General features: G+C 29.5%; 5 protein-coding genes across 10 annotated transcripts in view; 3 read left to right on the forward strand and 2 right to left on the reverse strand.

Annotated features, from left to right (window-relative positions):
• LOC130892762 (cGMP-dependent 3',5'-cyclic phosphodiesterase-like) overlaps positions 1-1,587 on the reverse strand; it is a 2,456-nt gene extending 869 nt beyond the window's left edge. The window contains exon 1 of the mRNA XM_057798361.1: positions 1-1,587. This exon is cut by the window's left edge and continues 869 nt beyond it. Coding sequence (XP_057654344.1) covers positions 1-1,510 — 1,510 coding nt within the window. The 5' untranslated portion in view covers positions 1,511-1,587.
• LOC130892763 (adenosine deaminase-like protein) overlaps positions 1-3,363 on the forward strand; it is a 20,987-nt gene extending 17,624 nt beyond the window's left edge. For both annotated transcript variants that reach the window (XM_057798363.1, XM_057798362.1), the window contains exons 2-6: positions 1,899-2,009; positions 2,070-2,523; positions 2,604-2,840; positions 2,962-3,062; positions 3,145-3,363. In XM_057798363.1, the coding sequence (XP_057654346.1) occupies positions 1,962-2,009; positions 2,070-2,523; positions 2,604-2,840; positions 2,962-3,062; positions 3,145-3,354 (1,050 nt within the window). In that variant the 5' untranslated portion in view covers positions 1,899-1,961 and the 3' untranslated portion in view covers positions 3,355-3,363. The remainder of the gene's footprint in view (positions 1-1,898; positions 2,010-2,069; positions 2,524-2,603; positions 2,841-2,961; positions 3,063-3,144) is intronic.
• Positions 3,364-4,174: 811 nt separating this feature from the next.
• Positions 4,175-8,647, forward strand: LOC130893532 (endoplasmic reticulum junction formation protein lunapark). Of its 3 annotated transcripts, none has more exons than XM_057799756.1 (6): positions 4,175-4,290; positions 4,566-4,646; positions 4,719-4,948; positions 5,483-5,718; positions 6,317-6,593; positions 7,158-8,647. In XM_057799756.1, exons 2-6 carry the CDS (start codon positions 4,620-4,622, stop codon positions 7,504-7,506), a joined length of 1,119 nt encoding a protein of 372 aa, XP_057655739.1. In that variant the 5' UTR covers positions 4,175-4,290; positions 4,566-4,619; the 3' UTR covers positions 7,507-8,647. The 3 variants fall into 3 exon arrangements, with proteins under 3 accessions (XP_057655739.1, XP_057655740.1, XP_057655741.1); XM_057799757.1 differs by having other exon boundaries at positions 4,276-4,436; XM_057799758.1 differs by lacking the exon at positions 4,175-4,290 and adding an exon at positions 4,303-4,444.
• A 3,036-nt stretch (positions 8,648-11,683) lies between these two features.
• Positions 11,684-26,740, reverse strand: LOC130893533 (GTP-binding protein Rit1-like). Of its 2 annotated transcripts, XM_057799761.1 has the most exons (4): positions 26,256-26,740; positions 15,994-16,261; positions 15,882-15,938; positions 11,684-15,828 (listed from the first exon to the last, which is right to left on the reverse strand). In XM_057799761.1, the coding sequence occupies exons 2-4, from the start codon at positions 16,178-16,180 to the stop codon at positions 15,311-15,313; spliced, it is 762 nt and encodes a 253-aa protein (XP_057655744.1). In that variant the 5' UTR covers positions 16,181-16,261; positions 26,256-26,740; the 3' UTR covers positions 11,684-15,310. The 2 variants fall into 2 exon arrangements, with proteins under 2 accessions (XP_057655744.1, XP_057655743.1); XM_057799760.1 differs by lacking the exon at positions 26,256-26,740 and having other exon boundaries at positions 15,994-16,405.
• Positions 16,573-27,584, forward strand: LOC130893530 (spatacsin). 2 transcript variants are annotated; one of them, XM_057799755.1, is made up of 13 exons: positions 16,978-17,033; positions 17,255-17,318; positions 17,378-17,566; positions 17,621-17,957; positions 18,876-20,737; positions 21,736-21,915; positions 22,120-22,772; positions 23,071-23,564; positions 24,205-24,494; positions 24,929-25,123; positions 25,179-25,718; positions 25,909-26,108; positions 26,981-27,584. In XM_057799755.1, the coding sequence occupies exons 2-13, from the start codon at positions 17,292-17,294 to the stop codon at positions 27,336-27,338; spliced, it is 5,325 nt and encodes a 1,774-aa protein (XP_057655738.1). In that variant the 5' UTR covers positions 16,978-17,033; positions 17,255-17,291; the 3' UTR covers positions 27,339-27,584. The 2 variants fall into 2 exon arrangements, with proteins under 2 accessions (XP_057655737.1, XP_057655738.1); XM_057799754.1 differs by having other exon boundaries at positions 16,573-17,318.
• Positions 27,585-27,877: the final 293 nt, after the last annotated feature.

The raw sequence follows: 27,877 nt of genomic DNA on the forward strand, positions 1-27,877 counted from the left end.
TTTCGACTAAACGAAAATGTTTTACGGCTAAATACGCGAAGTGCGTACAAGCGAAACCGTGTATCCAATTGTGGTACGGCAAATCTTTGTAACCGCGTTTTACGTACAACAAAAATCTTACGAAAACTTCATCTTTAATCTTATATTCTTCGCAAAGTTTCAAATTATGAAATATTTTAAGTATATAACACGGTATTTCCGTATAAATAACTTTTCTGGCGCTAAAACTAAAGCTGTCGAAATCTTTGACATTGTGATAACCTTCGCATAATAATATATCGGCGATATCTTGATCTTTTATCTGGAAATAATGGAACATCAATCGATTCGACAATTGACATTTCGATTGGGAATCTTCTACTTTTTTATAAAGGAGACTGTGTCTAATAGATAAACCGCAAAATATACTGAAAGCGTTCGTGATTTGTTCATCGAAATAATCGTAATTACCATCGATTTTATTGTAAAGTTGCGCTACGCCTATAACGCCGTTTTCGTCGCGTAACGGAAAACAAAGTATATTTCTAGTTTTGAAACCGGCGATTTCGTCGCGATCTTTATAAAATAACGGATGTTTATAAGCGTTTTTTATAATTAATGTTTTGCCGGTCGCGGCGACGTGGCCGGCTATGCCTTGATCTTTGGCTATGCGTACCAACGTTTTTTTATCGATCGGATTGACGCCATCGAAAACTTTCGCTACGATATTCACGTGATCGGGATCCAAAAGGAATAAACAACATTTTTCGGAATTGGTTAACCGTGTCACTTCTCTAATAACCGTTCTTAATAATTCGTTAATGTTTTCCAATTCGGAGAATAATTTCCTGGTGACGGAAAGTAAATTTTGACAGCGTATCTTCAATTGTTTTTCTTCTTCGTAGTATCTGGTGTTCAAAAGTGGGGTTAGGCAATACATCATCGTTTCGTCGACCAAAGTTCTGACTAAATACGCGTCAGATAACGGTTCGACGAAACATATCAAATATACGGGACAAGGTATTAATTTTTTGGGTAGGTTCGTTCTTATTTCTTTGGAAATGACCGGTACTATGACGATTTGCGCTTCGGTTTCGTCTGACGTGGCTTCTTCTATCATACGTTGGATTTTGGCGTCGAGTTTTTCGGCGCATTTCAATACCGAATGTTTATATATCAAAATATTGTTTATTGTATCTTCGCATAGACAGGATGTTATAGGTTGTTCCAATATTTGAACTTGAATCACTTGAATGCACGCCTTATTCGGAATGTCGAATAAATTTATGAAAAATACTGCGCGTGCGCCCGTTTCGGCTTTAAAGTAAATGTTCATTTTAGCTTCGAGATATTTCGTATGCGAATCCGTTAAATTCTCGCATAATTGTAAAATTTTACCTGGATTCGCTATAACGATTTTCTTCAAAGGATTTTCGTCCTTGTATATTATAACATCTTTATTGGGATTCACGTAACTTTTACAATAAGGAGATGGTAAGAATAGGTGTTGGTTAGCTAAAGGTTGCGTCATTTTTTAGCTACTCGCATTAATTACAAATAATTTAGAAAAAACTGAAATTTATCATTCGACACGGTACTTAAATTTTGACAATCATTTTATGTGTCATTTAATGTCGTGAATTAATAACAGTTCCAGTTCCAATCGCCACCTCTCAATCGATCTAACCCTATTTGTCCAAATAAAACTTATTATTTTGTGAAGTAAATATAATTAAAATGAATTTTCATATTTAATTCGTGAATAAAATGTAGAAACCTTCCGTATATAAAATTTCATCATGAATTATAACAAGAATAATTATAAATATAATCTAAATAAAAATATATTAATCTTCTTTTTTATTTATAGTTATGACATGTGCTTAAAACGATATTTATTTAAAATTTAACTTTCTCAGATACTATACTACTTGAGTAAACGACCATTACATATAAAATAAGAAGAAGAGCTAAAGTGGAAAATGTCATCTAACAACTCTAGTAATTTATGTAGAATTCTACCTAAAGTAGTAAGTAATTTGAATTTATAAATAATCAAACAAATTTGAAAGTAATAAAAGTAATTATAGGAACTTCACGCTCACCTCAACGGTTCATTGAACCCTGAAATTTTAAAAGATCTCAGTTGTAATGATAACGCGATATCGGAATACCAAAAATTTTCCAACATCACAGATAAAACTACTTGTACTTTGGATGAATGTTTTAAATTGTTCGATATCGCATATCAAGCTACCAAAACTAAAGAAAATGTCTACTTAGCTACTAAGAGTGTTATAAAAGATTTCGATACAGAAAACACTGTTTATTTAGAATTAAGAACTACTCCAAGAAAAGAACAAAATATGACTAAAGAGGAATACGTCGAAGCAGTAATAAGAGCTATTGAAGATTGTAAAGATATATGTAATGTCTTAGTTAAATTGATTTTATCAATAAATAGGCGACACGATAAACTTGATTCTAAGGATACTTTAAATGTTTTTATTAAAATGAAAAATAAATATCCAGATATTATTAAAGGTTGGTGAACTTGGTATTGTAGAAAAAAAAATGTTTATAGTGAAAACAAAATAGTTTGGACGTAGTAACTTTCTCTTCAGGTGTAGATTTGAGTGGAGATCCGAGAGCGGGTATATTCGATGAAGAGTTGTTTGAAAAGGTTCGAAAACATGATCTAAAGACAGCCATACATTGCGCGGAAGTTAAAAATGATGAGGAAGTTGGGAAAATATTAGATTTCCAACCGGATAGAATAGGACATGCTATATTCCTACATCCCGCCTATGGAGGCTCAAAGATTAATTGGGATAAATATTGTGAGAAAAAAATTCCAGTTGGTAAGTTTAAATTCGCCTAAATCACATTTTTCAGCTTTTGAATGTGTTTTTTGTATTAACTTTTCAAGTTTTCTTTCATTTCATATCAATATAATTAGTTACCAAGAAAATAATATTTTAGAATGTTGTTTGACATCGAATGTGATAACTACGAGTATGGGAGGGTATCAAAATCATCATTTGAGGGAATGGATTGATTCAAATCTTCCATTTTCCATTAATGTAAGTGTGGAAAAACACTATTAGTTTGTTTGAATTTTGATTGGTGAATACAGTGGCGAATTTTCATTTTTGCGTGTTTTAGACTGATGATAGAGGGGTGTTTGGTACAACTTTATCGAAAGAGTATGAATATGCTTTGAATCATTTCAAATTAACGCCATTGCAGTTATGGGATATTAGTTTTAATGCAATGGAACATTCTTTTGCAACTGAGATTGAAAAAAGTATAATTCAAAAGGGATTAATCGAATGGAAAGTTCAAAATTTGGAAAAATTTAATTTAATAAATTGAAGAAATACATTTTGGTTTTATTTACCTTATCCCCATGACTTTTTTATTTAATTGTAAAAAATTAAATAGTTTTCTTTGATACTTTTCAGATCTTTTTATTAAATCTCCTGAAATATATAAAAAACAGTCTTTGAATAATTTCGTTTACAATATATGTTGAAAGTTAAATCTACATTTTGATTTCAATAACATAACCTTTTATAACCTATGTGAAATTTATCACGGAACTATAATTTTACATAATTCTTCTTTTTTTTAACGTGGAATGTTCGGAAATTGAACATACTAGTGTTAAAGCTACCTACATATCTTTGATGTCTTAACCCATTTTTGAATTTGTTTAAACTAATAGATTCAATTTTTGATTATAAAATAACTGATAATGAAGAAGAAAACGCCAAATTTATAGATTTAGACACATTCAAACTTATCAGTGGCGACATCAATATAAATGATATTGTTTAGTGATTATTCCAACATCATATATTTAAAATATTATTAAGGATAAGAAGGATTTTTTCCAAAATTTCATATATTTAACGAAAATCTAATCTTTTGAAATAAATATTGATGAAATAGTTGTTAATTGATTGACAGTTGACAACAAAGATCACGTATTTAAATAAGTAGTTTGTGGCTAACGATCTTGTTGAATACTACATTTATTGGTGGCGACATCTACATTTTAGATATTATTGGCTTATGATTATTTCAAAATCATATTTTTTATATGTAAATAAGAATTATCGGCATTTTTATCTAAATCCTAAATTTTTAATGAAATGTAATGTTTTATAATAAATACTGCTGTCAATTGATTGACAGATGACAATCTTCTTTTTTATTACAAAATTCGCATTTACTGGTTATTTATTAGCGATTTAGTAAAAATTGAGTATTTGATAGAGATCTGAGGACTCTGAGGTTATTTTTAATGTAAGTAATATTGAATATTACATTTTGTGATATGAGTAATCTGTCGGATTATCATCATATTTCATGAGTTGAGTGGGAAGTTGACTTAAAATAAAGCGAAATATTCTAAAAGAATTAATGAAAGTAACGTGAAAGTAAAAATAGAGGTAATAAGGTATCTGTTAGTTCAGCGATTGACAAGAAAATATAGTTTTACTTGAATGGTACAATAAAAATCAAAGAATTAAGTGCGGTTAATGTGAAAAAAAGCTACTAAAAATATAATTTTTTTGTAGATAGTTTAATCAACTCCTCAATTTTTCTTTATAAGTATCAAGCAATTAACTATTATGGGGATTATATTTGGGAAATTTGGGGTAAGTAGAAAGGTTTATACTTCATATTGTAGTTTTAGAGAATAACGCTTTAAATAGATATTCCATTTTTAGAAGAAGAAAAACACTTTCGAAATATTAGAAAAATTAGAAAAAGAAATAGTATCTATTGAAGAATTTAGTAAACGCACGGAAAAATTTAGAAAAAAAGTTATTACAAGGTTTATTTTGTTGGCGATATTAATCTACTTTATTTTGGCTTGCTTCCTTTATTTTTACTACCATCAAATATCATCAAACCAAAAATTGTTATATATAGTACCGCTACTGGCTTTTCCATTCATGTGAGTATTTATAAATAAAAATATTCTTCTTAATAATATAATAAATTAGTTTAGTATTTCATAGTTAATCTGATTAGTTCATTGTCGAAGTAATCGATACCTTTTAAGTACTTAGGAACAATTAAAAACATAAGAAATGAATTTATTTGGGATATAGAGTATTTAATAAGTGAAAAATTATAATTAAGAACAATAGACTAAGCCGAGGAACTAAATTGAGAGTCTACAAGACCAATAATTACATACGTTACTGAAACTAATAAATATTAATGAAGAACAATAAAAGATATATGAGAGGATGATAGTTAGGAAACTTCATGGATAAATGAAAGTAGATGGAAAGATCAGATTTATGCAAAATCAAGAACAAATAGATGCAGGATGGAAAGAACAATAGTCGACGCCTCAAAAACAATCGAATAATGTTAAAATGTGGGCTTACCACCCTCAAAAATACAGGCTCAATCTGATCCGTTACAATTCTAAATAGAATGTATAAATTAGTTTGGTATTTCATAGTTAATATGGTTTTAGTGTTATAGCAATTAAGAAGTTTCTCGCTTGGTATTACTCTAGAAAATTAAATCGGAACGAAATGAAATTGGTAAAACTTAAAGAAGAAAAGAAGAAGATACTCGAAAATGTAATGGAAAAAGAGACTTATAAAGTCGCGAAACAAATTTTAGATAAATATGGTAATGATACTAGCAATAAAAATGAAATTGAAGCGATAAAGGCCAACAGTTTGGTAGCTAGAAACAACCAAGTCGGTGAGTTATTTATTACGTTGTAAAATGATTTATAAACGGTTTAAATTGACTGACCGATATTTCTTTTTAATTTTTGTTTAAATTTTCATAAATGAATAAAAACAATGGGTAAAATGTTATGTTGGAATAATTAGTTATTAATAGCGAAAAAAAAATAATGTTGATACTGGTTGTGAAAGTAAAAAGAGTAGTAATTAAATGATTTTTATTATCTTATAATTAATATCGAATACTTTCATCTCCGTGTGAATTGGATGTATTAAAATTTAAGTATTTTAATCTACAGGGTGATCCATTAGGTTTATACATGATTATTTTTGTTTTGTTTTAATTTCTGATCCTAATTGAAAAAATTTAATGGAAAAAACGTTTTAATGATCCCATTTTAAATGAATAACGATTGTAGACCTTGGTAATTCGTATTGTTAATAATTTTATCGATCTATGGTGTAAACAAACGTTTTTACATTAATTTAAAATGATGAATGTCAAAAATATTAATATCGGGTACTAATAATTATCATTATATGTTGAATATACAGAATGTAAATTGTACAGGTTCACCCCATTGTTATAAAAATTCAAAAATCTGTTTTAGGCCTTAGACAAAGGAACATACAAGGAAGATTGTCTATCGATTCAGTAAAAACGCCGATAAGTAATAAATTAAACCCCATTACCACCCCTTCGTTGCCAGAAAAATTAATTAAACTTCCTAATCTTACCATACCCGTTCAAAGACCTTCACTTCTACCCTCCACCCCACAATTCAATACAAGAACACCCCTACCGTTACCGAGAAGCATTCTGCCCAGCAACAGTTCCGTATTGGATAAAATGGTAGATTACCTAGTAGGAGATGGACCGTCTAATAGGTATGTAATCGAAAAAAACATATTTGTTCGAATTGGGCGTTTTCGAAATCGCAAAATCCATTTATCGGTTTTATTTGGTCGATTATGGTCCTGGTTTTTGAATTGCATCCATAAATTACGTTACAACGTTTCTCGGTCTATTTAAATCGATCGAAATGAAACGAAAACAATTAATTTCGACGTTTTTCTTAGTGTAACTTAACATAACCTCAAATTGCGACGTTTCTATTTGATTCGATGGAAATACAGTGAAAATAACATTTAATTTCGACGTTTTTCTTAGTGTAACTTAACATAACCTCAAATTGCGACGTTTCTATTTGATTCGATGGAAATACAGTGAAAATAACATTTAATTTCGACGTTTTTCTTAGTGTAACTTAGAACCTAACCTAATAATGGCGTCCTTTTAATTAATTTTAATTCTAATTAACCAGGACCGCAGTTAACCGCTTAACAACTGGCGTGTTGTATTTCCCTCGATAAATGGATCGTCTAATTTCGAAAACGCTAAACCAAACCGATCATATAATGAAAACTAACCAAAAAAAATATATTTTCTAGATACGCCCTGATTTGCAAGAAGTGTTCTTCGCATAACGGTATGGCGCTCAAAGAGGAATTCGAATATTTGTCGTTCAAATGTTGTTATTGTTCACATTTCAACGCCGCTCGCAAGAAAAAAGCGTCGGGGCCGACGTTCGAAGAGGAAACGTCAAAAACGTCGTCGTCGATCGACGATTCGGATTCGGACGTTTTGGAAAACGAAACCGTCGATTCGCCAACGTCGAAACCGGAAGAATCTGACCAACTTCCGTCTCAATTTGACCAACTTCCGGTCGATTCGAAAGAAACGCCCATCGATGATAAAAAAGAAGACGAAACCGATGATCGAATAGACGTGGTGGATTGAACGTCGCGTCGGTCGGTCGGAGGAATTGTAAATAGAAGACTGATGAAAAAAAAAAATATTTTTATCGTTGGAAATGGATATTTTCGCTTAGGTCTGATTAAGATTTAATTTTTGTTTGTTGGAAATGTTGTGGAAAATCGGGAAAATTCTTTTCTATAATGTTTGGGTACGTTTCGAGTTGTCCCGAATACTTTTACGGTCAGTTTATGATGTGTGTGTGTTTTAATAATTTTGTTGCGAAGAGTTTCTTTTACTTTTTTTTTTGTAAATGAAAAAATGTATATAGAAAATGTTTGCGCCACTTAACGCCATAAAAACCAAGTTTTTCTTTTGGAAAATTGTGGAATTCGACATATTATTTTGAAATTATTCGATAAAATATATTGCGAGTAAGGAGGGGTGTTGTTAAGGGATTTAAGGGTCGGTGGGGTGCTTGGGGATCAGTTCTTTTTGTAGAAATTGAATTTTGGCATAAAATAAACAGAAAAAGTATCGAAAAAAGAAAACAGGTGATGAGATATGTCAAAAAAACTGAAAAATGTTGAAAATTGGGAAAAAATATTTTATAATTTCATATTAAATATTGAAAAAAGTCGAAAAAATTGTGGAAAATTGAATAATAATGTTGAAATTTTACTGAAAATGCCAAAATAATGAAGAACATAACGAAAAATCCATAAAAAATGTTGAAAATTTAGGAAAAATAGTTTAAAATTTCAAATATAAACGGAAATGTTGAAAAATTAACAGAAAGAGATGGAAAATTTATAGAAAATTGAATAAAAACGTTGAGATCAAAACAAAATTAATGAAAATGTCAAAAGTAGAAAGAAAAAATGACAAAAAATCAAATATTTTGATAGAAAATGTCGACATAATGAAGAAATTAACCAAAAATCCATAAAAAAAGGTTGAAAATTTCAAAAAATCATGTTAATGATAGTTAATGTCAAAAATAAGATGAAATACGAAAAAACTTGAATATTATGACAGAAAATATCAAAATAATGAAAAAAAATAACAAAAATCTCATAGAAATTGTTAGAAATCGGGAAAAGTTTCAACAAAACTTAATAATTTCGTAGAAAAACGTGGATAGATTATAATCAATGGACATGGGCACTGATAGAAATGTCAAAAATTGCAAAAAAAATAAATTTAAAATAGAATAAAATTATAGAAACGTCAGAAACTATTAAAAAACGATAAAAATAAGAACATATTGGGGAAAATGTCAAAAAATTCAAGGAAATCATGGCTAAAATTGACAGAAAACTATGAAAAACAGAATAAATCCACAAATATGTCAAAAATTGAAAAAAAAAAACAGAAAAAAAATTCAAAAAGGATAAATTGTGTAGAAAATATCAAAAAATAAGAAAAAAAAGTAAAATATCAGATAAAATGGAAAAAATGTCATAAAAAATCAATAATAAAGTACAAAAAATAGCAGAAAACCAACTTAAACAACATAAATTTGGAGATAATGTGACAAATCTACATGAACTTATAAAAATTTAACAGAAAATTATCAATAAAACTGAAAATCAAATCAAACTGTGAAAATTTGGAAGAAAACAGACATAAAAAGTGAAAAATCAGTAAAAAACCGATTAAAATGGGAGAAAACTCTCTGTTGAAGGTGTCGATAAGGGAAAAATGGATAAAAAAATCATATAAAATAGAATAAATCTATTAAAACATCAAAAATTTATGAAAACTTGTAAAAAAAACGAAAAAATAGGGAAAAATACTTGAAGAAATTAGTTGAAATATAAAGAAAAAAAAATGGAAAATCAGAAAACTGATAGAAAGGAATAGAAGAATAAAAGTTATGGAAAATATCAAAAAATAGGAGAAAAGTTTCAACAAAAAACAATAAAATTAGTAAAAAACTATTAGAAATTGCAAAATCTGGTAGAAAACTAATAAAAAAACTACCAAAAAACAAAATAAACTTGGGGATAACCTGAAGTTTATGGGAAAATTTTCAAAAGAAATCGAAAAACCAAACGATGAAAAATTTAGACTAAAGCAGACATAAAACACGAAAAATCTTCAAAAATTGTCAAAAAAATCATAAAAAACAATATAAAATTGACCCATTTGTCAAAAAACAAAACATTAAACGCGAAAAATCATGAAAAATTGACAAAAAACGATTAAAATGAGGTAAAACCAACCTACATATGTCGAAAAAATACGAAAAATTATTAAAAATCGAAATTTATTCTAAATATAGTTTACGGAGAATAATTTTCCAAAAGTATAACTTGTAGCAGATCGGTACAATATAATTTTTATTTTTATATTATGCTCGAAGTGCTTGGTCTTATTCACCGAATTCCCTACCATGACGAATCTTTTGAATATACGGAATTTTTTAATTAAATCCATCTACCCCTTCGTTAAACCCCATCCCCAACTTCCTACCACATTTTAGGATAATTGATGGTCCACCGTAACCATATGCGATACCAAAGTCTTCCTTTTCCATGTTTTGAATCATCCTGTATATAAAAACCGGGTGGGACACTCCAAATTCCGATCTTATTTACATAAAAGTTTTTAAAACAAATTTTTTGAGGTTATAAAATGGAGTTTGATATCCTTTAACTGATAACTGTTCTTTCATTTTTATTAACCCGAATTTTTTTGCTTACATCATATCACTAGAACTAAAATATTCAATATTTTGAAAAAAAATTCACCTTTTTTGAGGTTATGTGCTAAAATATGGGAAATTTATATTTCTAATATATGATGAATTGTTTTTTTTTGGACACGGGAAACTAGAAGACCCCTTCAATTAAAAATCGTGTAGTTCGAGTCGATTAACAAGCAAGTTTCGTTAGAACGAATAACAATCATTCGATAATTGAAGGCGGTCACTACTATTACTTATTATTAAATATGTAAGTTTAATCGATACAGTAATAAAGTCATAAATCGAATTAAAATATAAATAAACAAAAGTATCCGAAAAATTTAGAACATAACCTCAAAAATATCCATTTTACGCCGACTTTTCTTAGGCAGAAATTAAAATGTTCGTTTTCTTTTTAAATATTTCGATTTTTGTCACTTCACCATCATTTCAACAAACCCCAATCGATTTTTTACGTTTTTAATCTTGAATTGAAATAACAACAAACAAATTGGGTTGTTAGTTTTAAACGTTTCGTTGTGTTGTTCAATTAATTTATTTTATTTATGTTTGTTACAACAAAATAAATTTATATTTGATAGTAAAATATAATGGAAATAGTTATTAACTTATCAATTTTTACCATTTCCATCTTCCATCTTTTTTAATTATTTAATTATGGTTCAAAATAATCGAAAACTTATATTTTCGTTTACAATCTATCACAATTTCACATTAAAACTGTCATTTTTCTTCAAGGCGTTCAAGTATCAACAATGACTTGTTCAACTTTACCATCTTATATCTCTGGAACTTTTGGTATAATCAATTTTTTTAATATACAGAGCTCGAACTTGAACGTTTACTTACCAAAAGTGAGTACGATCATGTACATGAGCTCCTAGCTCTAAAAAATTTTTATTATTAGAAACAATTCAAGAGAAACTGCTCTATGATCACTATTTTATAGTATTAATGACGAGATACAAAGCTCTAAGTTTGTGGTACGGAAAATAACACGATCGACCTCATATTTTTGGAACTTTGGATCCCAGAATTGCTCTATAAACCACCTTAATTTAGATATTATTCTCAAATATATAAAGTATGAAAATAAAGGTATAAATTTTCTTTTTGTAAAAATTGATGTGATGATAACGCATGTGATTATTGTAAGAAATCATAAATCAATCGAAATGTTATTTAATTCGACAACGATTACAATTTTATATAAAAAAAATAGGTAATAGATTATTCAGTTATAATTAATTGTGCCTTCGACGCATTTTTTTAATCAATAAAAAAATCAAAAATCTTTCTTCGTTTTATTTATCAATCAAAGAAAATAAAAAATTAGAAAATGTCAGCGGATTCTGCAGAACTGACTCCCATCGACTCTACTTCAGCACAAGTCCAGCAACGCTCATAAGTCAATTTGATCACTTTTTCGAATACCTAATGTATTAAAGTTATTTTTTTCTGGTAATTGAAAAATTTTTGCCCGATCTCTGTTTTTCGAATAAAACACAATTAAAATTTCTTTTATTTATTAAAAAAAAATTATAAAGCGTTCAACGTACATCAAAAATCATATTTTTGATACATATAATATTTATCATGATTTTCTACATTTTGTGTGCACAGATTTACATTTACATACATCGAATTTAGTTAACTAACATTTGGATTGTTATTCTACGTATAGGGTCTGCTCTATTTAACTAAAATTTCAACACTGACTGGACGTAATTGAAATCCAGCGTAATCATTATCTAAAATTGTTAAAAAATAACACTTACCTTCACCAAATTAATAAAAACTATGTTTTTAATAAAATACTGAGTTACAATACAACCAGTTATAAAAATCCACTAGACTAAAATAGATGTAAACATAAAATTTCATTAAAAAACTAACCCTCAATATGTTAACAGTTTGTTTTAGTCACTCCCCCCTTACACTCGTATTTGTTTCGATTAATAATATTACGTGTTTATTTTGTATTTTAACAATGTTTTAGATAATTTAAAATCAAAACAATTCATTTAACATTGACTGATCAAATGTCAACTGTCAATTTTTTAGATAAAACAACTGTTTCTAGAACCAAAAAAAGAAGAAATAGATTAGAAGTGGAAGATGTGGATATAACGTTTCAATGGAACGTTTTTTTATAACAAATCTTTTTAAAAAAAAGACTTGAAAATATTTATATATAGGTTGTCTCATATGTATATATCCACTCAAATTTTGAAAATTCCTTTAAATGACGTTTCGTTTGGAATATTTTGTGTAACATTTATCTATACCGATTTTACTACAATGATTACAAAATTTTCACCAAATTACGTCCAGCTGTGTAATTTATCAATAAAAATAAAAAATGTATGCAGAACCCTTAAAAAAATACATGACTAGAAAAAAATTAATAGACCATTAAAAAATTGGTAACTGGAGTACTTCAATAAAATCAATAAATCTTTTTCTGATAAACTGATTACGATAATATATACAGGGCGCGTCAAAATATGATCTAACTAAAAAATAAGTGAATCAATACATCGAATTATTTAATAATAACTATAAAATATGAAAATAATGTATCCAATCAAGATTATTACTAAGGGTCTTCCAAATTTTAACCAAATTCTTTTACTAATCCACCATTAACATATCTACAGTGATGAAGCTCATTTCGACATGAATGGATATATCAAGAAACAAAATTATCAAATTAGAGACGATACCAATTCACAAAAGAACCAATTTGATGTAATCAATCCATCTTTTTTCAAATACGACGTTGGTTTCAACTTCTTTTGACTTTAATAGCCACTAATATCGCACGATTTCACCTCGTTCGATTTTTTCTGGTGAAATTTTGTCACATTGCAGGTCTATAGAAATAAGTCAGTAAACAACATAACAATTAATTGTTAGTAAGTAGAAAATGATTAATGGAAAACCCTATATAAAACAGATTGAAATTTTGAGAATCATTTTACTTGCTATAAAAAAATGTTTTGTGAATTCGGCCCGCTGTTATTTTTAAAAACGTACAATATTTTAAGCCTCCTTGTGGCAAACTTCAATAATAATAATAATAAATAATAAGTTCAATACTTAACAATATAACATTTTAGCAATAAATATCTTCTAAATATACTCTATAAATGCAACAATTACCATACAGGTTATACAGTATCTAATTTAAATATATATATTCAAAAAAAAAAGATTAAATAATAATCGTAAAAACAAATAGGAATTTGGCAAATTATAAATTTAAATTATACTTCCTTACAAGCCATCAAATATATTTTCTTCTCTGTATAAAAATGATAATTTATGGTTTTGATTGAATAAATGATCTCTTCGGAAAACATCAATTTTAATACATAATTATCTCAAACTAACCAATTTAACAATGTTATGACATATGACGCTAAATCTTCTTTTTTAATTTAACCAAATCTATTAGTCTGTTTTTCGCCATCACCTCACTTCGTAATAAAATGTAATCAAACAGCATAAAGTGGTTTATTTCATGTTAAGTTTTGATTGGAACATATATAAACACATGAAGAAAAGAATGCAAAAATAATATCAAGTCAAAATATTGTCAATGTCACCAATATGGAAGCTATATGATAATTATATCGTTGTTATTTGTGACGTCATGACATTATATTATGTGGGATTAGTGAAAGTAGTCCTTAACTCGAATCATAGACAAAGTAATACCTTTAATAAAATTCGTGTTCTAAAATTAGAATGAGATACAAAAGTAACTAAAGTCGATGTAGATAAAATTGTTAAATAGGAAACAGGTTCTTTCTAAATCAGTGACGGTGACGATTCTGCGCAATAGAGATTACGGGTTCCGTGAGGGCAGTTAACGTTGCACATTTCTGTTTTGTGTTCCAATCATAGACAAATTGATACTAAACCGCATTTTCATTAAAATACAAGTTCCTATATTAGAATGAGATACACTCTGTCAAGTGTTCCGTTTAATTTCTTGTGTCGTAATTTTTAAGCTTGAGATAATTAGAAAACTGAACATTTTTTTTTTCAACTTATTGAAAGTATCGAAAATTCAACTGGAATCACGTTTAAATTCGGAACTTGCCGCGTCCTATTGCACAATATACAGGTATAAAAATTTTTGGTCAATATATCGTTTATTCAAATATTTTTTTTTTATAAAAATAAATTAAAATCTCTAGTACCCTATTTAAATGATAAATAAACGATAAAGGATTGGGGGTTCAAGGTTTAATTTCAATTTTACTAATATATAATTTTTATATTAGTAAACCACTAGAGATCTTTCGTTTAAGTAAAATTATTGCGTTATTATTTATATTTATATAAAGTATGGACTAGACAACAACACTGGGTTTATATGATTGTTCATTATTGGTATAATCACTGGGAATTGATTAATAACAAATCGAATTTGTGCTTAGACATTAGTTATTCTTCTTTCTGTACTTTCTGGCCTTTCCCTATACAACGCCGTTAACCAGTGCTCCAAAACGTTCTAGAGCTGTTCTGAATTACCTAACAAGAGTTGTTTATTTATATATCTTCTTTTTTTCTATACTTTTGGCCCTTTATCCATATAAAGCCGTTAACCAATGCACCAAAACGTTCTAGAACTGTTCTGAATGACTGAACGAGAATATTTTATAGTCTCGGATTGGCTAGCATGACAGTAGGGGTGCGGAATAGAAAATGTCAAATGAATTTATAAGAAACCGTCAAAATTAGAAGTAAAATCTAACCTCAAAGTGCTACAGTCTCATATATTCCATACTTTTTTGCGCCACGAAAAATCGTTATACAGAATGGAACAAAAGTCTACTAAATAATAATTATTACTGTTAACTAAGTAATTGTTATGTTCAAATGAAAATTGTTGAAAGAAAATTGTATTATTTTCGAAATAATCTAAACTTTTGTACCACTCTATAAATGTTCAACATTTTCGATAAATAAACGATTAAATACTGCTCATAATAAATCAACAAATAGATTTCAAAAATCTAAAGCATCGTAGAGAAAAAAAAAAGAAAAGCCAATCAACATCCTGGTTTCCTTGTAGAAAAATCAACGAACGAAACTCGATATCAAGGATTAAAATCGAGCATTTTACGCATTGAAATTGTGATGCCTCCTCCTTTTAAACACCAAAGCGAATATACTCCGAAGTCTCCACCATTTGCTGTGCCTCTTGGGTTTATGATCACAGCCCGGCAAACCTAATCTCTCCCTTTCCTTTTTCCTTATCTCTCTGACGAGTGTATGGAACGCGTCGTCGACGTACGTCCTCAAACACGCCGACGTTTCGAAAAACGGACAACCGAACTGTTTGGCCAAACCTTTCCCTTCCTCGGTGGAAACTTTCCGTTGCGAATGAAGATCGAATTTATTTCCTACTAAAACGAGAGGAGTATCTTCTGAAGCTCTTACCTTTTGTATTAGTTTCTTGTATTCTAGGACTTCTTGGAAACTATGACGATCTGTAACGCTGTAGCAGATCAGGAAACCTTCACCGCACCTCATGTATTGATCCCTCATAGCGGTGAATTCCACCTGTCCAGCTGTATCCAAAATATCCAATAAGGCCGGTTCTCCATCAATAACGGCTTGCTGTTGATACGAATCCTCTAAATTCATCTAGTTAATAATAAAATAATTGTACTAATATCTACTTACTTACCAATAGTTGGATCGTGATAATCCAAAAAACTATGACTAACAAACTGAAGTGTGACGGCTAAAAATAATTAAATAACCAAAAAATAGTAATAACTAACCTAATTTACATTTACCCGATTTTCCAACTCCTCCGTCTCCTAATACGACGATTTTATAAACTCGTATTCCACTTCTACATTTATCTGGATTACTAGCACTCGCCGAAGGCCTATCGGTTTCTATATCCGAATCTTTTGCCGATCTATTCGAATCTTGCTTCGATAACTTGCCTTTTTTCTTCTGGTTTGCTTCCCCGGCCATATCCAATAAAGTCTTAATTTTGTTAATGAAATTGGGAATTTCAAAAATAGTCGCGAGTAATGAGGTATTTAATTAGATCCTCTACAAGTTTAATTGATGCTTTTATAGATCATGATTAAAAATTATGTTTAATTACGCGAAATGTCATGAAAATACCCCCACATAATTCGAACTCCTACTGCACAGCTGACTGACTCTGCCCTCGATCACAGAATATGCTACCATAGATAAACTATATAGTATTTACTCAAATCAAATAACATATTGGTGAGTTATATTTTTTTTATAATAAATTTCTTATTTATTAGATCTTTTGATATGTTTATGCTCCTAAATATTCTTGATTTTACGTCTCTTATGATTTAAAATTAGCTCCTTTAATAATTTTTTACAGATGAAAATTTGACTTTTCGACTTTTTTGTCTTATTCAAAAAATGATTTGACACTGACAATTTGCGTATTTATATCAATAAAAGAAAATATATTTATGAGTGCATTCCACCAAGCATTCCCGCCGCCTAAAATTCTCTTTTGGACGATCCTTGTGATCAAAAACGTCACTCATGACGTCACGACTAACGTTCACAACGACCCTTGTCAAGTCGAAAGAAACCTCTTTCGCTTTATTTTTTCTGTTTGTTCATTTATCTCAACGCTCAAAACGCCTTGATGTAATTTGGGTTTACGATTATAACGCTTAACAGAAAGTGGAAAGGGAAAGATCGTGAGCATCATTGTTGTGATTGTTTAGTGGAATGTACCCTATGTAAGTTGTTAAAAGAGAGTTTGACAAGTTGTCATTTATCAATGGCTTGTCATCTAATTTGAACAAAGATGTATAAAATAGAATAGGTAACATTTTAAAAAATAAATCCGATTATCTTTTTAATATTATTTGTTAACGATAATATTCACGAAGACAGATGGCGGTACATGCTATCATCGTCCAATAATACTATGCTTATAAACATTTTTTGTAATCAAAATTACTTCGAAAAACTTTGTTTTTATTTACTTAGAATTTTATCAGCTAATATGTCCTATGAACTATAAATACAACAATACATTTGTAGATAAAGAGTAGACGTGTTTTGTTGAAATTTTATTGATATGGACTCGATTGCAGAAAATAACGAGGTTAATATTTTATAACTTCTCGAGTTTCTTTTTTTTTGGTAAATTATTCAATATTCTAGAAACCTACTCCACCTCGGAATTTAAAACCAGAAAACATCGGATTATGGAAGGGGTGGTGCTGCAAAGGAGATAGAGAAGTCGCAAGAGAAGCGGCTGCAAAAGGCATTGCCATGGACCTAGTAGCACTGTTTATTTCACAAAGGAAAAAAATCGATTTGAAAGAAGCAGAAGATTATTATAAAAATGAGGTGAGTAATAATTGTTAAATATTAAAATAAAATAAGTTATGAATGTATTGTCAGGTACTTACATGGGTAAACGACCTTCTAAATCGCAAACAAATATTTAGAGTATCTCATATATTGAGTAACATAGGAATCAATCCTCAAGAAGAATTATCGAAAATATTTTGTAATACGGTGAATCGAGAATTACGAGAGTATATTGGAAATCATTTAAAAAATCAAAGTAAATTGGACGATAATTTGTTACACTTATGGCATTTTCTTGAAATAATTTTGAACAACAGTTTGGTTATGTCCAAGTGGAAATTGGAGAAAAACAGCATCGAATGTTTGAAAAATCAGGAAAGTAGCTGGAAATCCAAAATAGCAGTTAAATTATTCTTGAGGAGTTACGGTGAGTTAAATTTAATTTTCTATTTAAATTCATTAATAAATCGTCAATTCAACATATACAGGGTTAACAATTCTTATATATCTTGAAATAAACAGATTCATGCACTACATTTTTATAGATTACCCCGTATTTTAATTCAAATTCAAAATAACCCCCACTCCTCCCAATTACATCAAAAATTGCAAATATGTTATACAGGGTATTTAATATGTTGTTAAACTTTCAAAATGGCGATTTGATTTGAGTTTTTTTGTTTTTTATTAATTTGATTTTTACAAATATATTCTGGCGGGATACGAAAGCATTTTTGATGAAAATTTAACGTGAAAATGGCGATAATTATCAAGAAATGCAAAACTGTTATACCAAAATAACAAATCACTGTGTATATAAACTTTCTTACAATTTTCTTCTTCTTCCTCGTCACGTGATCTTCCTAAAGAAACTCATCTTTTATGTCATTAGCTACATGTTCAATTAATGCATTAACATGTGACAAAAGAACGTTACAAACTTCATTGTTATCTGTTAAAACTGAAACCATACCTTTGTTTTTATTTTATAAGATCCCTTTTTTTATATATTTAATGCTCCGTATATAAAAAAATCAATTTATTTTCACGCGATCTCGTTTTTTACGTCATTAGCTACAGGTACAGAATAATAATTCAAGGTTGATAGAGATTGGGTCGCCTAATAATGTAACGTCACTTCATATAACAGTGCCATTTCTATTTTCTCACCTACGGGCTTTCAATGGATGACGTCACTTGTCAATAAGATAAGTTATCCTATCGTTTATCAACCTTGCAAATAACTAGCTTAAGATAGTGACAGATGTCAATAAAACGTTACAAACTTCATTGTTTACCAAAGTTTTAAAATGTGTAATCATTTATTTGTGATATTTAATTTTAGATGCCAAATTAATTCCGTTTTTAACGGCAGAAGCAGTTTGGAAACAACTGTTGGCATACCACGATATAAAACTATTATATTCTTGGAATCATATTCATTATACGGATCGTTACGATACTATAGAAATACCTGATAATTTATTGAAAGTATTCAAACAGTTTCCAATTACGAACGATATGATAAATTATTTAAATTCGCCTGAGATACTACCGCACGTTTCCACTTTTATACTCAACGATTTATGTCGATTCGGTATTTTTTGTGATAGAGACAAAAAAAATTTTATGAATATATTAACGAGATTGTACAATTCGAATAATTTACCGAATATTTACGAGATATTAAGAGATAGAAATAGTAATTTAACGGAAAAAGTTTTTTTGAATCAGTTGGTTGATTATTGTGTGGATAATAGATTGATTCACGTGATGAGTAGTTGTATAGAAAATTTCGAAATCAACGAAGATACAGTAAAAGGTAATCGATATTTGGAACTTGTATTAAATTTTAGACAGTTGATAAAAGATTTTGAGGAACCTTTATTGAGAGATAATATCATTGAAGTTTCGACGTTTCTATCGGAAAATTTGGAAGTTTATTTTAAGAAGAATCCATTAATTTTATTATCGATTATATTATTTTCTAAAGAAATTTCAATGGAAAGTTTAATAGAAGGAAAAACGTTGAAAATGGATGAAATAGTGTCTAGTGAATCTATTGATTGTTTATTAGAACAAATACCGTCTTTAATTACGATAACGAATAGAAAGAAAGTTATCGAAGAAGAAAAAAAATTATATTTTTACGAACTTTTATTGAAACATTATGGCCTTAACGTAAATCAATTGTATTTTTTTCAATTTGGAGATTTGGTATTACCAGATTTCACTAATACTTTTCTACAAAAAAAATTCGGTTACATGAAGAAGATTAATTATATTTTCTACGTGAAACAATACAGACCAAGCATAGCGTCTAAATTATATCTTCTGAATCAATACGAAGATTTCAAAGGATTTCCCGAGGGTGATATCAAAGTTTTACGAAAAAAAATATTCAAAATTGTCCTTCGGAATATAACGAACATCGAAATAACATCCAGTTGTGTAGCTTTCTTAGAAATGATCGGCGTTAATTCAAATTTTATAAAAATAACCGTAACAGTTATAAAAATTTTATTAGAAGACGGTATAGAAACGAATATTATAAAAAAAATGTTTTCAAACATAGAAAATAATCCTACGGAGATATTATCAATATTAGAACCGATTGTTATGAAAGAAATCGATTTCGATAACCTCCTAAACGGTTCCTACTTCATCAAAGCCGTTAATATCTACGATATCGTCGTTAATTTCACGATTTGCTACGATCTCAAATTACCGGAGATGTTTTTGAAAGCGTGCGGGGCTAACAACATGTGGTTGCCTTTTCTCGTTTTCGCCCAAATGAAGAATTACCCCGCCGAACAAATCAAGCCGCTCGTGCAGTCGTTCAGGAATCCGAATATGTTGGAACATCTCCACCACAGCGTCGTGCACGATATAAATATAGAACACAACGTGCTGATGGGCGAGAGGGATTCTCGGAATCACTATTTGTCAAGAATTGGTGTCAGGAAAAGTTTGGAAAACTTGAATCAGGGCGGTTCTATTTATAGCGCACCTTCGAGGTCGAGCTACGGTAGCAGTAGCAGTTCGGGAGGATCCGATTTTTTGGAAATCGACGTTTCGAATACTAAAGCCACGTTATTACAAACTTTAATAAGATGTCACAGCAGTACGGATCCACCGAGGGCCTTATTACAAGCTTGTCAGCTGTACAAAAATCCTGTATTGGCTATTTTCGCCACAAGTTACGAGGTAAGTTTATATATAGTTTGTTAAATTCACCTTCCTACTTCATTTGTCATTTGCAGTGTCAAATTTACCATTTCCCCTTTCATCCGCCATTAATGTCACTTTTTTCTTATTTTCCAAATTTCGCATCTGTTGAAACTATTAATTGTCGTGTAAAGTTTTCTTTGTTGATTCATTTGACTTTGTCATTAATGTCAAATTTACCATTTATTATTTTTTTGTGCAGTAAATTCACTATTTTGTTTAATTTAACATCTACCTTTAGTGTCAAAGCGTTTTATCTCTCATTAATGTCGAATTAATGTCAGTTTATTACCTTTTTTTTCCATTGTATGTGTCGTTATTATGAAAAAATTCCATTATAATCATCTAATATTATAACCATTTTGCCTCAAGTTACAAAATATTGTATATTTTTGTAAAAACATAATTTTCTATATAACAACGTGAATTAAAATATCATTTCATCATTTAAATTAAGCAACTTGAATATATTTTTTTGTTTACTTTCAACTTTGATTCAATTTCTGGATGTTTTCAAAAAAATTAGATTTTCAAACAATGAAATACCAAAAATAACGTAAACAATGAATCATTATTTAAAAACATATGACATAAGAACATGGTTACCAACCCTAACTTGCATAGATTAAATTTTAACTATTGGGAATGTCATCCGTATTCAACTATCATTTCTCTATGGTTCAAACTACCACGGTTTAATCGCCCGTGTTATGCATATTTTTTAATAAATTCCATGAAAAATATTGATTATTTTATGTGTCATTCGAATTTTTTTAACATATAAAACGAAATTATTTTCGTAATATGTACTTGTTTCTGGCGAAAATATGATTGTGGATTATTAACGTGTGTCGAGGCCAAATTAAACTGTCAACAAGAAGAACATTTTCTTATGATAATATAGAACAAGATAATAATAAATCATTCGACGTTTTTTAAATTTAATGTGTATAAGTTGAATATGTTGTGTATTTTAGCCAGATTCTTTAATAACAAACTGGTTGACGTGGTTAGCTGTTTCTTCCGGTTTATACGAAGTTTTCACGAATTTCGAACTAATCGCTCTGAATTCCCAATCGGTTTCTAAATTGTTGAACGATGTTATGAAAAATAGATTTCCCAAGACTTTGCTACAAAGTTTCGAAATTTTTATGCCAGTAAGTTTTTATCTTCTTACATATTATTATGTATTCAACTTTTTACATGTTTGTGTTGAAAAATTTCAATTCAATATTGGCGTTGCCACTTTTCATATATATCTTTTAATATAATACTTTTATGTTGTTTATTTTACTAAATTTATATTGATTTCTCCATATTTTCTAAATAACTTTTGATTATAAGTTATATTTGTCTTGCAGACCAATCCTTTGAGGTATTTCGTAGAATTTCTAAATCTGTGTATTGAAGGAGTCCAAGATGTTACAATTCTTACTGCTTTATTAGACACTTTTAAGACATCTTTAGGTCAGTGCAGGAGATACAGTTTGATCTCAGAAACTGATCACGAGATGACATATTCCAATAATATAATTTGGATAGAAAAAACAGTCGTTGAACTACTTTCTTCAATCCTACAATTCAACGTAACGTCCTTACACGAACAACTCGGATTAGTACGAACTCTAAATAAGATCGACATAAATAAATATGTGAACTGTCCGGATTTTACTAATTTTTTAGATGTTTTGGAAATTGTTTACAATTCCAACAGTGATATAAGATTCAATATCGATTTGTTTTTGAGCGATAAAGGTGAAGATGCAGCTCTAGACGAATGTGTAAACGCTTTTTTGGATAACTTTAGATTCGATGATGCTTTAAAAGTGGCCAAAATCAAAAATGTACCTTCAGATATCATCTTGATAAGGCGGTGGGAGCACAAATTCAAAACTAAGGATTCGAGAGGACTCGAATTTTGGATAAAGTGTAACGACGAATTCGAATCCAGGAAATTAACTGCCGATTGTGTGGTCAAGTTTTTCTTGGAGCACGTATCCAAAGTGGAAACAACGTAAGTGACGAACTTTTTTTTTACATTGTTTTGGTGAAAATATTATTTTTATTTCACTCTACATTAACTCTCCTTAATTAATAACACTGTAGATGCCCACAATTTTGATCTTATTAATGTCGAATTCAACCTTATAACGAATTTGACATGTCATTAGTGACGTTTTTACTGTCATTAGTGTCAAATACACTTTTTAGATTGATTTGACCTACGTCATTAGTGTCAAACTGAATATTTCGCTCAATAGAATTATTTTTGAAATGTATTGAAGGCATTAGTCAGAATTTTTTCGTTTTAGCATAGAAAAATTCGAACTAATAAATTTAGCGCATAAATGGTCGAAAAATAACGATCTACCATCTCGAAACGATTTAGAAAAAGAAAAATGGTCGGTGTATATAACGTTAGAGGAAAAATGGCGTACTTTGGACAACATAATCGCTGAAGAAACCCTTCGACTCGTTCCATTTGAAGAAATGTTGAATATGCTCGAAGAAATCCCGGTTAACAATAAGATCCTTTCTCCAGAAGCCATAAATATAATAAATACCATGATTAACGATGCCCTCGATAACGATCGATTTTGGTTAGCAGTTAAATTGGAAAAAATATTCGGTTGTAAAAATCCTCATTTGGATATTTTGAAATTGTGTCATAGCTTAGCCGAAGGTTTGGTACAACCTCAACACATCGGTCCCGAACACAAACTGTTTTTATCGAAGGGACTCTCCTTCGGAAGATTGAGTCATAAAAAAACTCAATTGTTCACTAGGAATCCTGGAAACGTCCCCCGTAAGTAATATTTATACGTACATCTTCATGAAACTAACTAAATTATTTAGGCGCATATTATTCGTCAAAACTTGCATATAAATGTTTAATTTTTATTTCAAGAAGTGTCATTTTTATCTATATTTCAACTTTCAAACTCGCCATTTCTAGCATTAACGTCAAAAATGTCATTTTTTTGACAATTTGGTTACCTGTCAATAATGTAAGGCTCATTATTTTGTCTAAAATCATTGTCTTTAGTGCCAGGTTCATTATTTTGGTCAATTTGACATTCTGTCATTAGTGCCAGCCTCTTCATTTCTTCGAATTTGATTGTCATTAGTGTCATTTTCATTATTTTGTCCAATTTCACTGTCCTTAATGTTTGACTCACCATTTTATGTGATGATAACCATCTGTCATTAGTGCCAGTCCTTTACTTAGTCCAATTTCACTGTCATTAGTGCCAGATTAATTATTATGTTTAATTTGATTTTCTGTTATTAGTGTTAGCCACTTCTTTTTGTCAAATTTGACTGTCATTAGTGCCAGGCTCATTAATTTCTTCAAATAAACCGTCGTTAATGTAATATTATCAATTTTCGGACATAATATTTACTTTTTCATCGTTATTTTTCTATTGATGTTATCAATGATTCAGCTTCTTCATCGAGCACCTCCGAAGGACCTGTCGATACAGTTAACGATTCCGGTCGAGATATATTGGGTATGTTGAGTTCGCTAGCCGGAAGAATTACCTGCGGTGTCGAAATAGCTCAAACAATATTAATGACCTACAGAATTAGTATCAATATCGATATTCCTTACAAATTGATAGTACCCACCAAAGATCCGATGAAAATGTTGAAAGCTGTCTTGGAAGAGAATTGCTCCAACAAATTGGAGATCGTCCACGATTTTGTTTCCGTTTATAAGTGGACTAAGGAGCAGGTAAATGACAAAAAAAATGGTCAATTTTCGTTGGAAAATGTCGTTTTATATAAAATATTGATATATCACTTAGTTTTTTACCTGTATATTCGGAATTTGCTAAATATTTTATATTTCCTTAATTTCTATTCTAATTTCAAAATTTGGCAACGTTGTTGATTATGTTTAGCTCAATTTTTATTATACTTTTAAAGTTTGGCAATGGTGATTTATTTTATACCAATAGGAATTTTATGTAACTAAAATTGATAAATTATTTATTTAAAACATTTTTTTATATAAATTTTCGTTAATAAATGATTTAAAATTTATATGAAATGACATTTCCGTGGTTGGTGGTCTTTACTTAATAAAACACAATAGTAGTTCAACTATTAATTATAAAAAAGAAGAAGATATAACCTTAAATGAAAACTTTGTTTACAAAATGTTAGGTTGCCGATTTGATTTGCGAAGAAATCGTTACTGCGGCTACAAAATTCGTTCAGTCTTGGTTAGAAGGTTTCACGATGTGGGATATAAAAATGGATGAAGATTTCAATTTAGTTTTAAAATTACTTCCCGATAATTGTTCTTCAATATTGGGAGATAAATTATACGCATTCGCGAGTGCTACCCATAAATCTCAGGTGAATTTTACGAATTTTTTTCGATTTTATTATTGTTAAAATTCATTTATCGTAGGTTGTAGCGGCTTTAAATTTCAAAATTAATCAAATAGCACTCGTAATCGAATTATTAATCATCGCACATTCTTGTTACACCGCCGATTGTAACATGGAAGGAATTTTTTTAATATTAAAAAAATCCAGAATCGTAGTTTCCCATTTATTGAAATTGAGAAGTTGGAAATTAATCGTCAGATTATTAACCGGTGTAGGTAGATACACGGAAATGACGTACGTTTTCGAAATTTTAAGAGAAAACGATCAATTCGAATTTTTGCTTAGGAAAGGTTCTCGAAAAGATAACGCTCTGAAAGCCGCCCTGTTGGAATATTTGAAGAAATATTGTCCCGAAAATAAGGAGTTGTATAAAATAGTCGCTTTGCATTTTACTTTGTTTTCCGAAGTGGCTACAATTTGGGAAGGTGAAGCCGGATACGTTATCAATAATTTGATAGCTATCGCTAAATTGGATATGCAAAATAATAAACTCGATCCGGATACTGAACCGTTTATTCTATTTTCGAACACAGAGGATACCAAAATGTGTCTCAATAAGGTTAGTAATTGTATTTTTATTAATTTACATTTTTCAAGCAATATATAAACAATCCGGATTCAAATATATTAATCATTCTAATACTATTTATAAAATAATCGAATTTGATGTTATGAGGAGTTCTAAAAAAGTGATATATTTCATTTAATTGTTGTGTATTCAAGATATTTTTTGTTTATATAAATTTTAGGCTCTTGAATATTACACGCATGCCACGGAATTCCATCTACAAGGAGAAAAGTTAACGAAAGCTATGAATTCCGCTAAACAAGCTGAATTGATAGCTTTACAGATATCTCTGTTTAAAGGATTACCAAATAATACCAACGTTTTTTGTTTGCTCAATTTGATTGAAATTCAAATTAGAGAATTGATCACTCATCATTTAAGGTAGGTAAATCATTTTTTTTTTCAATTCAGGAGGTATTCTGGTTTAGCTGTCTAAATTTTTGGAACTGAGTTGGAATTTCTGGTTCCGTTGGTGTTTACACCATTAAATTATCTGCAGTTAAACTAAAACCTAATGACTTGACTTACCTGTTTCATACTGAATTTTCCCACTAATAAACCTTCTCCCGCTAAAATTAATTCCAATGGGAATCTTCACATTTAATCCTTGACTACTAAAATATAGAGTGGGCTGTAAGGAATTGGCTTTGTCTTATTTTAATCTCAAGTTCACTCTTTTGTCAACATAATTAGTGTCGATTCCATCATTTTATTCATTTTCCATCCTCCTATCATAATATCAAATCACTATATTCAATTTTTCAAGTTTTTTTAAACTTTCACTGTTTGCAGTTAGTGCCAAACTCACTGTTCAGTTCAATTAGTGTCATTAAGAGCAAATTTTTCTTTCACTTAAAACAACAACCGTTGTTAGTATCAAATTAACTTTTTTGTCCAATTTTTGTCATTTGATTATCTGTTATTATCAAACTACTATACCCAATTTTCCAAATTTACTGCGAATTATTAGTTTTGGATTCATTATTCCCTACAATTACCAAATAAACTCAATTTAAATGTCACTAGTTCTAAACTGACCTAGTTGAGGGAAAATTGACTTTTTCATCCCATTTCACTCAATTTTTATCATTTTTTATCCAATTCTCAGTTACGCAAATTAACACCTGTCATTATAATAGTAATAATTTGAAATTTCAATAATTATATTCCATTACAACATTATCTTCAGGACTCAATGTCTTGATTCATATAAATCATAAATTCAATTTTCCAATAACATATTTTTTTTGCAGTTTCGATCAAAGTCTGATTCTTTCTGAATCCTATAGTTATTATCCCGAATGGGGCGCAGTTTTGTTCGCCCAATTCGTAAAACAAAATCGTACTAATTACTTAGAGGGTTTCGTGAAACACCTACCTCTTACCGATTCATTGGTTAACGATATATCTAGAAGATTTTTGTCCTCCAAAACCAACAATATTTGTGAGATTAACAACATGAAAACGATATTATATCAACTACCATCCGTACATACAAAATATAGGATAGCCAGTGAACTTGGTTTTACTGATTTCATAGAGGACTTGATATCTAGCGATCAGTTGGCTTATTTGAAGGATACTGTATGGAAAAATGGTTATAGGAATTGATTACGGCAATTTTGAAAGGTTAATAACAATTGGATAATGTCTTGAACGTGACGTATGCTTGTAGTTATGCGTTTTAACAAGCGCCTTTTAAGATGAAATAATGGGACTCGTATTTATACTAATAAAAATTCGTAAATTTTATATCTAATTATAGATTGTTTAATTTCATTGCAACTAATAAATTTTATATAAAAACTGTGATATTATATGACTGCTATTTATAAATAAATTATATAAACTTTGAAAGTTTTAATTTTTACTTTACCTAACCTGAAATTACGATAAAATCCCTCAATAACTTATTTGTATTATCTTACTTTCATTCCAAAGTATACAGAGTATTAAATCTCACCAATTGTTTATTGTTACACACTTAAAAAGTTGAAAAATTACTTGTTTTATACACATTTTTATGGCACCACCATTTAATAAACCGGCTATAAAAAGTAACTTGAATGACAGAAAATAATTTTCATTTTGCAAATGGCCCCTTTCTTTTTAGAATAATAGTAGTTCATAAAGACATAAAAAAAGAAGAT

Source organism: Diorhabda carinulata, chromosome 4 (genome assembly GCF_026250575.1).
Source record: "Diorhabda carinulata isolate Delta chromosome 4, icDioCari1.1, whole genome shotgun sequence".
NCBI lineage: Eukaryota > Metazoa > Arthropoda > Insecta > Coleoptera > Chrysomelidae > Diorhabda > Diorhabda carinulata.

Bases quoted from the DNA above. Each gene is read 5' to 3' on its own strand.
- LOC130893533 (XM_057799761.1), bottom strand. From the start codon at position 16,180: ATGGCCGGGGAAGCAAACCAGAAGAAAAAAGGCAAGTTATCGAAGCAA. The intron at 15,939-15,993 runs GTAAATGTAAAT...AATTATTTTTAG, and splicing joins CGGAGGAGTTGGAAAATCGG to CCGTCACACTTCAGTTTGTT. The intron at 15,829-15,881 runs GTAAGTAAGTAG...AGATGAATTTAG, and splicing joins TTATCACGATCCAACTATTG to AGGATTCGTATCAACAGCAA.
- LOC130893530 (XM_057799754.1), top strand. From the start codon at position 17,292: ATGGACTCGATTGCAGAAAATAACGAG. The intron at 20,738-21,735 runs GTAAGTTTATAT...TGTGTATTTTAG, and splicing joins TTTTCGCCACAAGTTACGAG to CCAGATTCTTTAATAACAAA. The intron at 22,773-23,070 runs GTAAGTGACGAA...TTTTCGTTTTAG, and splicing joins GTATCCAAAGTGGAAACAAC to CATAGAAAAATTCGAACTAA.
- LOC130893532 (XM_057799756.1), top strand. From the start codon at position 4,620: ATGGGGATTATATTTGGGAAATTTGGG. The intron at 4,647-4,718 runs GTAAGTAGAAAG...TTCCATTTTTAG, and splicing joins TTATATTTGGGAAATTTGGG to AAGAAGAAAAACACTTTCGA. The intron at 6,594-7,157 runs GTATGTAATCGA...TATATTTTCTAG, and splicing joins GGAGATGGACCGTCTAATAG to ATACGCCCTGATTTGCAAGA.